Here is a 13812-nt window from a genome sequence, read left to right as displayed (position 1 = left end):
TGCAGTAGCAGCATGGCAGGTATATGGGCAAAAGGTCTTGCTGCTGGCTACCTTTGCAAGTAAGAATTTGTTTTACTATTTCTCATTTTAAAAATGAGACGCATTCTTCTTTCTACTGGGTAAAATCCCTGTAATCTCCTTCTTCTTGTATTTCAGGTAAATTGCTTGACTCTGTTCCCAACATTTGGGCTGGATTACTTATCAGGATGTTCAAACTAGGTATATTTTTTCCAGACATCTGAAAGTTTGCTCCCATATTTGGAGATCTGGTGAGTTCTATGATTTAGTGATGGTTACACTTTTTATAATTCAATTCCAAGCATGTAGGGATGAAAACATGTCTTGGTGTGACTCTGGCAGAGATTATTGACCTGAAGAGCTGACAACATTCTTTTGTTGCTCAGGAGACTGTATTACCACAACTACTACTGGAACTACAATTTTTTTTGGAGTGCAGCTTGCGCCAAACATTTTGGGACCTGAGGCAAAGAACAAGATGGCAACCCTTCCCAATTCCACCGTAAAGAGCCAGTTGAGCTGGCTGTTGAATCACCAGGAAGGAATGGAATAGGTCTGTTTCACTGCTCCTGAGTGGGAAACCAGTTTAGGTAACCCAGGATGTGACACAGTCAGCTGAGTCTCTTTGGGGAGATAGAGCGGAATATAAATTATTATTATTATTATTATTATTATTATTATTATTATTATTATTTTCCAGCAGAGAAGTATGGCCAAGGGACTTAGGAGGACCATCCAGTATGGTTATTTCACATTACCATACCACCCCCCTGCTATGCCAGCTCCACTGGCTGCCGGTCCATTTCCGAGCCCAATTCAAAGTGCTGATTTTGACCTATAAAGCTCTATACGGTTCTGGCCCAGCTTACTTATCTGAACGCATCCACCCCTACATCCCACCTTGTAATCTAAGATCATCCGGGGAGGCTCTGCTCTCACTCCCGTCAACAGCATAAATGCGTCTGGTGGGGACGAGGCAGAGGGCCTTCTCGGCTCTGGCCCCCCATCTATGGAACACACTCCCAAATGAGGTAAGATCTGTTCCCTCCCTCCTGGCTTTTAGGAAAAAATTAAAATCATGGTTCTGGGACCAGGCCTTCGGACAGTAGATGTATGTAGCATTTTAGGGGGACTGACTGGAACAATTTGAGATGACATTGCATTCTGCATAGCCAATATCAGGCCCGTAGCCAGGATTTCTGTATACATGTATGTATGTGTGCTTATGCAAGACCAACAGAAATACACATATAAATGGCCTTGAGTGGAGTGGGGAAGCAATCGCTGTAGTCAAATTTATATTAAATGCAGACTTGTATGTTTGTGTGCAAAGTAATGAGCACTGTCTGTACTTTGGTGCACATTTTTGGAGATAGAAATCCAGCAGATCACCACCTTACTTCACCTGCTGTGTAAAAGTGTGAAACTAGAATGGTTCAGTTAGGTGTTAGAGGTTATTTTTGAAAGCAGAAATGAAATGAAAGGATATTTACAGTGATTTGTGTGTGTGTGTGTGTTTGGAGCGACTTGCAATTTCTTAAGTCATTCCCAACAGGAAAAAAATCACTGCAAATATTCAGATGTGAGAGAATTGGCTGTCTGCAAGGATGTTGCCCAGAGGATGCCTGGATGTTTTACCATCCAGTGAGAGGTTCCCTCATGTCCCTACATGAGAAGCTGGAGCCGACAGAAGGGAGCTCATCCCTCTCCCTGGATTCGAACCACCGACCTTTCAATCAGCAGTCCTGCCACCACAAGGGTTTAACCCATTGCACCACTGGATGGCAGAGTAAGAGAAAACATTTCCAGTTAAGTCCACCAAGCCAAAGTGAAGCTCTGAGAAAATTACATCACAGGTCTCCCAGAAGGAGACCAGTAAGGAGTTAGATACATCTGTGATCCAGGAAGGGACATTTTCCTGATGTGGGGCTGAATTTCCTTCAGTTTACTTTTAAAAGCACCATTGACATGGTGCTTTCTTAGTTAGATGGGGTATGTGTGCGTGTGTGCAACTTGCATCCTGTTTTTCTTTACCACCCACAATACCAGTTTCCCCCCTTCTCCCCCTAATCTCATACAGATCACTTCAAATTCATCTCCTTTGACCACTGTGTCATTCACTTCTTGCAGCTGTGATTCTCATTCCCTCCTAACAGGGAGTGTGAAGCCATTAATGCAAGTTACTTGATCCGAGTCTTTGATCGACAGAGCCCTCAGGGCTTGAATCTAATTTTGTGGCAAAGCTGGTGTTCTCTAAACCATTCATTACATCCAGGACAATTCTGATTTGTTGATGCTCTTTGGATTAATGCATGACCCACTTGTTTCCTAGTCATGATCTCTGAGCGGTGGAGCCTCAACTACCTCAGCTATCTCCAAAAATAGAACAGCAGATCATCCATCCTAGGAATCCCACAAAAGGTAGTCCATAAAGCTGGAAACAAGAAATGAAAAGGTGGCCATGATACTAATGCAGAGGTCTTTGTGTTTATTCATCTACACACAACATTTCAAATGAAGACATTAATATGCAGGGATTCTTCAGAGCTTCAATGCAATTTGACAGTTACAAAGACTATCTCAGTTTTGGCTCTTCCCTGGAAAGGCTCGGTATCACAAACCTTACAGCCAGCCAGCTGATCAGGACACATTTGTTTGCCTCTGTCTGTTCCAGCCATTAAAAACAAACTGCTGGCAGAAACACAAAAGATTATTCTGTAGGGGGCCCTGTTTCCTGAGGCATCCCATTTGTCTAACATTTCACTTTAGACCTGAAGATACTCAACTCCTTGGTTGCGGAGAGGAAGTATCTAAGTTTGCTAGGCAAAGACGGGTAAGAAACAGATTTCTTCCCTTTTCTCAAAACAAAAAATAACAATAAAGAAGGATATGGAGATGCTATAGAAAAATGTCCACAGGAATTTCAAAAGAGAGATAGGATATGCCATGAGAAATACTTTCAGGTTAAATAATGCATCATTTATGGGAGGTCTTAATATATGCTCTTTTCTTTGTATGTAGGAAGCCAGGCCCTACCATTGGGCAGAAGAAGGTTGCCACCTCAAGTGGCAGAATCTGAATATTGTAAAAAGGCAGTAAAGTATTAGTTATTTCTATGTAATTGCTGTATGTTTTGTTTCCGGGAAAATAGAAAAAAAATACTTGTGACATTTTTGGTCTCATTTGCTGCAATAAATGGATTTACACGGCAGTGTGTTTGTGCACACATTTGCCCCTGCTCCATTTCAGGCAGCAAAGTTTCTTGGGTCAGCCCTGATTCTATAAGATTTTCACTGCACATGGAGATCATACAGGTGTCTATTTTGCTACAGTAGCATAATGCTTACATAGACATAGCAAAGCAAAGCACAACAATGTGCATTGGCACATGACAATGTGCATGTAGATTCCTTTTGTCCATTTCCATCTGGGTAGGAAAACCTTCAGATGTGAAACAGCCCTTGATTTGCCACCTATCTTTGTAGTAAACAGAACAAGAATGGAAGTTTGATCTTTGAACAGGCTCACTGCTGGGTGGGAATCTAAGAAGACTGTAAATTGCTGACATTTTGTACACGGAAGCAAGCTTTGTGGAGATGATATGGTACAGTGAGAGAGCCCCACAGTTGCTAGGTAACTTTCCAGGAGTATGTCGACTTGTATGTCACCTGCTAATGAAGGGAGGGATTAGGAGGTGCAACACTCTCCATTAATGGGCAGTAGGAATGAAGGTAGTTCTGCTGATTCTCCCTGCTATCAGATTGTCTGGAAACAAGAGAAAGACTTAATCCACCAGCAATTTGGAGAGAATGGGAAGGAGGGAGGGAAAGATCTTCCACTGTAATATTTTACTCCCACTCCCCTAAATCTTCTCTGATTTACCATCCAACAGTATTCTGGATTGGGATCCCCATTAAATTGCCCTTTGTATTAAGGGCTGGGAAAGGCAGCAGTCTCGAAACTTTGTCTGTAGTCTAGTGGTCTCTCTCATTTTTTCTTACCCAATGCCAAATGGATTGTGAAAGCAGGGAGTGGGCATTCATCTCTTGGGGCACCAGATGGTTTCCACATGGGCTTCTAATTTCCATGTTGTCTCCAAAATGAATCCCTTGTCTCTGTTCTGTGAATCTGTTATGATTTGAATGGATCCAGTTGACCAGAAGGTGGGTAGGGCTGACCCATGAATGTGCCTTGTTTTGAGATGTAGACAACAGCCCCAACCTACATGACCGAGCAGGTAAAGCCGCAGCACTCCTTCAAGAGGGTGAGGCCTGTCTTTGTTACATATGGTGTGGAGGTTTGCTGTCCTTTTGACATCATCTTCTTTTCTTTTGTAGAAGCTGTGAAGAAACAATCCGTTATCACTATGGGAACAGCGACTGCTATAGGACCTCGGGGTGAGTCACAAATGTGCTGCAGATAAGGGCATTAAGAACCATTTCAGTTCAATGTGCATTGTAAAACAGAGCCATCAAGCTGGATTATTAACAATACATATGTTTTGAGGGCCATTTCACAGATGATGGGTGTCTAAATAAAGCAATGGAAAGATGCAGGATTTGAGTTTGTTGCGTGAATAAGCAGCCCTATTCTTTTCAAGGGTCTACTTTAGCTAGAAACATTACTGGATTTAAGGTTGTGTGAAAGCAATAAATCACAATTTGTCACCAAAAATCCTAGCACAGTTTTGCAAAAATAACACAGTGCAACAAAAAAAAACCCCTTGGTTTCTTGGTTTTTAGGCCTGTTCCTGGTTGCATTGGATAGACCGCATCAGCTCTAGTTTCTTAGATTTGGTTGAATTTATAATGGAAAGTTTCTATCATAAATCTGTGCTTTTGGTAAGAAATAAGTAGATTTTCATGTAGTACACTTTTAATATTTAATATATTTCCTTCACGCTTAAAATATATTAATTTAAACACTTTGTTAAAATATCCTGATTTTTTATGGGTCAAGAGTGGTACATGGCATGTGTTCTGTATCTCAAAAACCAGAACTAACAAGAGAAAACTGGTGTCATTTTCGGAACAGCAGGTCAAATATATCCAGAAACAGGACATATTTGAGGTAACAAAATGTGTGCTGGCCAGTATAATCTGTCAACCTCTTCTGTTTGATTTGTTCTCATACAAAAAATTGAAAGCTTACAGTTGACCCTTTTGGTATATCACAGTAGCTCTTGGATATACTATTTAAAAAAACCATTAGGTGAAGTAGCTAGAGGAATCTGCAGAAAGGATCATAAATGCTATGATGAGGACAAAAGTCTGTGTGTGCGTGCGTGCATGCTGGCTGGCTGGCTGGCTTCTGCTTTCCTTTCAGAATTTTTCATTTTTTGGTAAGAACGAAGATAAATATGTCTTGGACTATGGAGTTCATTCTCTATGTTCACAGATTATTAAATCGGTGGACTTTATCACGTTATGCCACAATCCTGGAATATGGGGACTTTCATTATCACACTGCTGCTAGCATTGCACAACTGCAACACTTTAGCCATGTGAAGTCTCATGGCTGCACTTCTGCCCTCCACTGTGCTGCTTTTTCTGTTTTTCTATCTTTTAAAAACATTTACAATTCTACAAAGTGCAAGCATATAGATAGGTAGATAGATAGATAAGATAATATCGCTCCACCCCTAACCAGTATATCAGCATAAAAGCATTTGGATCATTGCACTTGATAAGTTGAGGTAATATGATCCCATTAACAGCAAGGATGGCTTTGTTGTGGGGTGGTGGTGAACCAGCAAGAGATATCACATGCCATTGTGCAATAGGGACCACTACCTTTTGTGCTGTTATGTCAATTTACAATTTCCATGAAGGAAAGTCAAAAACAGAGTGTATAACATGCACACACTTAGCCAGTCCAAAAGCACTTACAAGACAGTGGAAAATGTATTTCCATGTACCTACTTGTTTTTGGAAGGCAGGTTTTAGAAAGCTTGCTCTTCAAAAATTCAGCCATTTCTTTGTCTTCTTCTCGTTCTCTGTAAAAAGAACTCTCACATTTAGTTGAACAATTAATGCACAATTCCTTTTGCATATTCTTCTTCACTCTTCTTTACAATATTTCAAAACATCTGCATATTGGGCCCTACCTGACTATTCCGCTCTATCTATTTTCACCCATTTCCTCTTGCCAATTTTCTTGGACAAAGCCTCAATTATCTTTTTCACTATACAAAATGATTAGTCTTAAAGTATTAAAATTCTCCTGTGAATATTTAGTACATATAAAACAAATTTTGAGTTGGGACCCATAGCAGTATTAAAAAGATCATATGTTCTAGCATTAACCCACTCTAGCTGCATGAATCAGATGCTGGAAACCTAAGACAAGCTCAGTAGTGAAGCACTCTCAGCAAGCTCAGTGCCAGTTCCCTTGACCCATTTCTTAGAGAAAAATTTCAAACAGCAGCAACAATGGGCTTATTGCAGCACTGGCTCTAAGATAGGAAGCTGCCCCCAGCTCCTGTTTTTCATGTTTACCTGAGCCTTTCAAACTCCACATCATCCACAAGGAAATCACGGGTCTCCACAAGTTTGTGAATTTGTTGCACTAATTCCTCCTCTTGTTTCTTCTCTTCTTTTGATTTTTTATTCTCTGAAATGTTGGGGGAAGGAAAAAAAATAAACAGCAGTACATTCATTGTGTGATGAATACATTGGTGCTACCATTGTCTAAGTGGAGGCAGGTGATTTTCAGAGACATACTCTTCTCAGTCCCAATAGTAGTATGCTATCTTCAGAAAGGTCTTACTTTACTGTTTCTGTTGTTGATTAATTTTAATGTAGTTTTAACCTTAATGTTTTGTAGTATTTTATGACATAGGGCCAAGTTCCTGCATTATGATCATAACTATGGTGACAGGGCTCCACTGATACCCCTCGAACATACATTTGCAGCATTGCAATGCCCACCTAACATTTTTCCTAGATGTTGCAGATGGGGGTGCTAGGAAATTATGCCCACTGCATACTCTTTGTTGCAAGGTTCCTTCATAACAGAACAAGAAAAGTCATTGGGGTTCTATCATAACTGCTTATTCCAGGAACATGTGGTGTATATAATTTCCTCATTTCTCAATCTCCAACACCTCAGAAAGTACAAGGCTGTGAAGTCGGTGTGTGTGTGTGTGTGTGTGCATCATCCAGTTGTTCATGACCATACACATGGATCTCCAGCAAACTCAATAGGCTAAATCCAGCTTTCTGTAGTATAAATGCTAAACAGGATGACAGCCATGCCAATTTCTGGCATTTAACTTATCACAGTTTTTGTATTTAAATTTTAATTGTTTTCTTTCTTTTCATAAACAAGTTTGTTTACTGAAGTGTGGCATAAATAATAAATAATTAATAAGAAACAAAATGTTTGGCAGCACTAGACAACAGTTAATTATCTCTTTCCTAAGAACAACTGTTCTCAGTAATAGTTGCATGGTCTCATCTACAGTAGGAGCAGAGGATAGAGCAGGGTGACTGGAGCTCCGAGCAAAAGGACTGCAGGCTCTGGTTCAGCACTGGTGGAGAAAAAAAACCCTGAAGAGTAAAGGCAGAGGTGGATTAATGTGTTTCAAAAATAACATTTTAAAGTGATTATCAAGCTCAAGTTGCTTTCTGGTTTCTACACCAGCTTTTTAATTGCTATCATTATTATTATTTTAAACTGTATGGGAATTTGTGTACTTTTCTATGCACAAAAAACTAAGCAGCTGTCATAACAAATGCCTTTCCTGCAAGCCATTTCTCCCAATAGGTTAGCCCACAATTTTTGATTGCAAAATGTTAAAAGAAGTGTGACAACTGAAGGGAAATCATACTCTGCTTGTGGAAAGGTGACTGAAAGGTATAGACCCAACTTAATCACATTCCTCCTGACATCTCCCTTCAAGGCAGCAGACTGGCCAGAGGCACCATAATGTCACAATGAAGATTAATATGTGTAGTCACAAACAGCTGCAGAAGCTTACCCCCTCAAATTCAGGAGTAAAATCACACCTTTGTCTTTGCAGCAGACTTTGTACAAATGTATGTGTAGTCAATTTACAGTGGATGAGAACTGGAATACTTCTCCAGCCTTCTTTTCCTGATACTTTCAGATAACTGGAGACTTCTTACTTGCAGCAGGCTGGTTTTGTTGTCCAATTCTTCTTGATACTCCAACCTTAAGTCTCCTCAAGACACAAGCCTCTCAAAACTCCAACCTTCCAACACCTCAGCAAGGAGTAGCCCTTTTGCTCCTTTATTACTCCAGCAGTTACTTCACCCTGGCTGTAATTACACAATGCTAGCTGGGTGGTTTTACTTTTATTGCTTGCTGCCCTAATCCTTACTCAACTTGCTACTTAAGAAATGATAAAAATTCTAACACATCATAGGGCTAGGGTGGGTAGTTTGGAGTGACACCATAATCATCATCATGATCATCAATATTTATATCCCACCACAATCTCCCCAAAGGGACTTGGGGTAACTTACAAGACACTCCAGGTTGCACATATAACACACAACAGGTAAAAATGGTACAAAAGTATAAAAAAGTCACATAAAATTATAACAACAACCTCCATCAACACATGTAGCATAAAGTCAAAATAATACAATTTTAAAACAATAGTAGATAAAACTAACTGCTGTGATGAAAAGGAAATTGCTTGGGAGCTGTATTAAAACATATGGATGTGGTTGGAAATGTGGCTGATCCTAGTGCCATCTTTTAAGCCAGGTGTATATACACTGTTAATCCAAGTTCCAACAAAATGGTGTTTTGCACTAAGCCCACCTATCAGGAACTAGTGAGAACATTCTGTCATAGTCTTTTTCAATAATGGCCAGGTGGATCATCCAATCTGCCTCCATGACCATGTCACTGGATATTTCTACTTTTAATGTCTCTCCTCCCGATAACACAATTTTCCTGAGATTGACAGAGGAGTCTATTCTCAAAATATATATTTATGCAATCATTATTTTAATATTTTGTACATTTATTCATTAGTCTACCTTTACCTCAGTTTCCGAGTTTTCTTCAGGCTTTGTTTAACATAAAAATATATAGGTTCTCAAAGTCTTAGTAAATCCTTGGGTAATTTTAAGGGTATATATTGTTTATACAGTCTCTCCTTTGTAGGTAGAGGGGAGAAGTAGAGGCAGTGAAATGATCCCAAGGATGACAAATCTCATAGGTTGGTCTGGTTTTGTGTAGGTTCTGGGGAAAAGACAAGTCTCTGGGAGAGCTGTTAGGGTATTCACCTTACCTGGCAATGCAATCAGCTTCTGCAACTCCTTTTTCAACCTGCTGATTTCCTTACAAAGTTGGATGTCATCCATCCTGAAAAGGCAAGGAGAAAAAATAAAGTTCAAAAGATCACATGAATGGGATCAGTTGTAGCATGGGCAAACTAGGCCCTTGTCTCAGATGTTGGGCTGAAGATGGAAGTTTTTGGCTACCATAAAGGAAGAAAGGGAACAGTAATTTTGTAGCATTCCTCACCCCCCAAAGGGACAAATTCAGGGATAAGGAGAACTTAGGCTTGTTTATATCCCTAATAGGATGCTAAACACAAAAGTAAGTATTTTACTGTATTTAATAAACATTCTTCGTGTTATTTCAAACTTTTCTCTGGTTTTATATCAAGCTTGAATTGGAGTCAGGCCTCACATACCAAAAGTAAGAACCCACACAGTAACACAGCCACATGTCTACATTGAAGTGGTCAGCCTGAGGTCCTACAACCCAATCAAGCAAGGGAATAATTGAGGAAATGAAGATAAGGTGAGTGGCAGGATTTCTAGGGGCAGCCTGGGTAAAGGGATTTGTCACTCGTCTCATATCTGAAATTCTTGTGGTGACTAGTGCAGTGATTTTTCAAACCCTGGCCCTCCAGGGACTTCAATCTCAATAGCCTCAGCCACTTTGGTCACTGGTCAGAGATTCTGGAGGCTGAAACCCCAAACACCTGGAGATTTACTTACTTTATTTTGACATTGCACAAGGAGTTATCTAGTATTTCCCTTTTCAATAGTTTCCCCCAGTCTACACAACAGCTACTGGACTTAGTGCAATGGTGGCTAAGGCTTCCATTATTAGAGTGATGGTCAATCTATTTTACTGCTTTTTATGCAACTGTTTTATTGTTGAATGTTTTGCATCATTTATTTCAATTTGTTTAATTTATTGTTGTATTTTTATGGCATTGAATGCTTGCCTTTTATGTTGTGCGCCACCCTGAGTCCCCTTGGGGAGATAGGATGGGACAGAAATAAAGTTTTACTTACTTTTATTTACTTACTCTTCCACATTTTATTTCGGGGCTAACCACATGCTGAATATGATTCACTGCCACACTTTCATGGGTGCCACAAGTTGCCACCCTGTCAAGGCACAGTCCAGGAATATTGCTAAATAACCATTGAGTGCCTAGATATGTGTTAGGGAACCTCCCCTTCCCCACCATCTAGTTAGCCGCTATTGCCCTCTTAGATCAACAGTGCTTCTCAAGCTCGGCTGGTGGGGACAAGAGATAGGGCCTTCTCGGTGGTGGCTCCTCGGCTGTGGAACGCCCTTCCTACGGACATTAGACTAGCACCATCTCTAATGGTATTCTGCAAAAAAGTGAAGACCTGGCTGTTTGAGCAGGCGTTCCAATAATTAGTGCAATGATTGGTTAATGAACACTGGAATGGAACAATGGATGACGAATCTGGAACATGTTTTTGATGACGAGACGACAATGAATGGGTATTGTAGTAACTGTTTATTAATTGTGTAATGTGTTAGGTTGTTAACTGTTTCTATACTGTAGCACTGAATTTTTGCTGTTCGTATTTGTTGTGAACCGCTGTGAGTCGCCTTTGGGCTGAGAACAGCGGTATATAAGTAAGGTAAATATCCAATAGGAGCTTAACCAACATTTCCATACGTAGAATACAACAAAGGATAGGTTCAGTGGAAGAGAAAGAATCATGTAGGAGGTGCGGATGTTACAGACAGTGTAGTAAATTATCATCAAGAGTCAGTATATGTGGAATATTGACTATATATTAAGAAAATATTATTGATCAGTGACACCAAACACAGAAATATTGCTTTAAGCAGAAGCTATTGCAAATTCAGGGGAAGTTTCTGTGTGTGAGAAAGAAAGAGAAATTGTTTTGGAGGATGTGGGTGGGTAATTTAAAGTAAAACCTGTTTAGCCATTAAGCTCAGTAGGTGCCTTTTAAGTACATCTGTCTCCCAGCCTAACCTGCACTAATGCACATGAGAATAAAAATCTCGCTGCTGGAAAAATGCTCCAGAAAGTGCAAACTCTGCACCCCTCTGTTCCAGCAAGGAGCAGTCAATGAAACTCAGTCAACATGTCTCCTCTAACAGTTCAGTCACTAGATGCAGTTATTTTTTTAAAAATGGCAGCCTTTTCTAAATAAGTAGTACCATAATTTATTAGTCACTCAATAATATTTATTTATTTACAACATTATATGCCTTATAATTTGAGCGACTTACAAGTTATAATATAATACAATACAATATTAATACACCCAACCTCGCTGGTCCTATGGTTACTTGAAAACCAAGTTGGGGTTTTGTTTTTTTGTTTCTTTGCAACACATTCGTTTCTGAGTAATAATGCTTATTTATAATGCCATTTCCTCCAAACCAGGAATATATGCCCATAGATATGCAGATCATACTATACGTAAAGTCCACCAATATCCAACCAATCATTTCAGTCATCTCAAGCAGAACACAGCAGCTTAATCTGGTGAGTCATGAAGATCATCATGAAAACAATGAATCCCTTATGAAAATCTTCTTCCAGCCAGAAGCCCAAATGAAGACAATTCCACTGATGCAGAGCTAGATGTCAAAAGACTCACAGCCTTGACAGAGCTGTAAATATTGGTGGAACAGACAATATGTGTTTTCAAATAAATTCCAGCCTAGGCTGAGACTGTAAATTACTCGAGGTCACCCAGTGGGGTTTCCATGGTTGAGTAGTGTCTCCCAAAATCCCAGTCCATACCTCCCATACCACTTGATCACCCCAGCTCTATTTTTGTAGGCTCAAACTTAACAGGTTGTCAACATTAGGCATTGACTAGTTTTGTCAAAGGCTTTCATGACTGGAATCACTGGGTTGTAGGTTTTTTTGGGCTGTATGGCCATGTTCTAGAAGCATTCTCTCCTGACATTTCACGTGCAGAGGTTGTGGGGATGCCTGCCATAGATGCAGGCAAAATGTCAGGAGAGAATGCTTCTTGAACATCGTCATACAGCCCAAAAAACCTACAACCCATTGATTAGTTTGCCTTTCAAATTTGGCTGAATTTGGCTTGACAGACTTTTAGAGTTCTTGGAAGCATGCATCAATGGCATGTTTCTCACGAGGAAGCAAATAATCCAGGACTACTCTTTTTGCTCATAACTGTAATATCAGAATTCAGTTATTATATAGTGTTGAAGATTCAGCAGCAGAGGGCAAAGGACTAAGCAGAATTGAGAAAATTCATCTCAGTGAGGCTAAAACAAGATGCGGCTGTACTCCCAGACCAATCAATTAAAGTTCAAAAGTGAGTCTAAACAACCACTTTTTTCCTGCTGAGGAAGTCAGTCTTGGTTCCCATGGAAAGAGTTTCTACAGCCTGGAAGAAGCCTCCAAAAGAAGGTCTTCTCTCCCATCCTCACCAAACAAGCTTATGAAGGTGGTTGAACAGAGAAAAAGTCTTCCTCCAAAGATCTTAAAATGAGCGCCTGTGAAGAGGTACAATCTTTCACTGTTTTACTGTACAAGTAAAGTGGAAAGGTACTGGGAAAGCTTCTGTTTTAAAAGGACCCAATGCCAGCAAAGTTGAGGGATTCACCTTTACTGTGTGCTTTACTTCTTGCATGCATTGATTTTATTTCCTCATCTTTTACAGTGAAAGGTCAATGTTTCAAAATATGTTTCCCATTTTAAGCACTGGAACACTCCTTTTGTCATTTATTTATGAAAAGCAATAAGGCACAATATGAAAAGCAGTAAGTTGCCACCCCCTGCTCCACTCCACAAGAACAACATTATTTTCCTCCTGATGTTGGAGCATCTGCCTTCACAAGGTATTCAGACAAAAACCTTGCCTCACCATAAAATTCCCTGAGCAATTTGAGGAGCTATCCATGGTTCCGTCCTCTCACTGCCCCAAGATGGCAACTGAACAACTAAGCAAATCAAGCTATATAGCTATTTTTACACTCCACTGAGTTTTTGTATTACTCATTCTAATTTTAAAACAAATGTGTGCATCTTTGATGTGTAATTTGAAAGTAAAGCTTCAGTTCCCTCCAAGAGACACCATTAAGAACAATTGACTCCTGTATAAACAGCACACGCAAGTCATGTATTCCAGAATATTGATGGTGGTGTTTAGTGTTGCCTAAATACAAACCTTAGCAAGGAGGTGAATTGGATTATTCCATATAATGTTTAATTGGGCAGAGAGCTATTTTCTAAGCCTTCACTACAGGAGTCATGTGGCTCAGCAATGTCGCTCCTGAATTGGGTTTACTATCTCAGCTTAGTGTAAACTAATGTTGCCTCTTTATATTCCTCTTTACCAGATTTAGTGATTGTGTTTCTGTTTAACAAGAAACAGAGCCAATGGGGCCAAAGTTCTTAGAATAGCAGGATGCAGAAAATATGAGTGTATACAGCAGAACTGCAATCTTTAAAGAGTCAGGCTTAAAGTACCTTCATTAAATCATCATTTTCCGTATGAGATTTGAGTTTCCCTCAAAGAGTTT

General features: G+C 39.9%; 1 protein-coding gene across 2 annotated transcripts in view; it reads right to left on the bottom strand.

Moving 5' to 3' along the window:
* Positions 1 to 2485: 2485 nt before the first annotated feature.
* Positions 2486 to 13812, bottom strand: part of LOC132768516 (bMERB domain-containing protein 1-like) — a 47706-nt gene continuing 36379 nt past the window's right edge. For both annotated transcript variants that reach the window (XM_060764483.2, XM_067463829.1), the window contains exons 4-7: positions 9287 to 9360; positions 6516 to 6630; positions 5940 to 6013; positions 2486 to 4358 (exon numbers count right to left, since the gene is read on the bottom strand). In XM_060764483.2, the coding sequence (XP_060620466.1) occupies positions 4240 to 4358; positions 5940 to 6013; positions 6516 to 6630; positions 9287 to 9360 (382 nt within the window). In that variant the 3' untranslated portion in view covers positions 2486 to 4239. The remainder of the gene's footprint in view (positions 4359 to 5939; positions 6014 to 6515; positions 6631 to 9286; positions 9361 to 13812) is intronic.

The sequence above is a fragment of the Anolis sagrei genome, chromosome 2 (assembly GCF_037176765.1).
Source record: "Anolis sagrei isolate rAnoSag1 chromosome 2, rAnoSag1.mat, whole genome shotgun sequence".
NCBI lineage: Eukaryota > Metazoa > Chordata > Lepidosauria > Squamata > Dactyloidae > Anolis > Anolis sagrei.
This window is presented reverse-complemented; position numbering and strand designations above follow the sequence as displayed.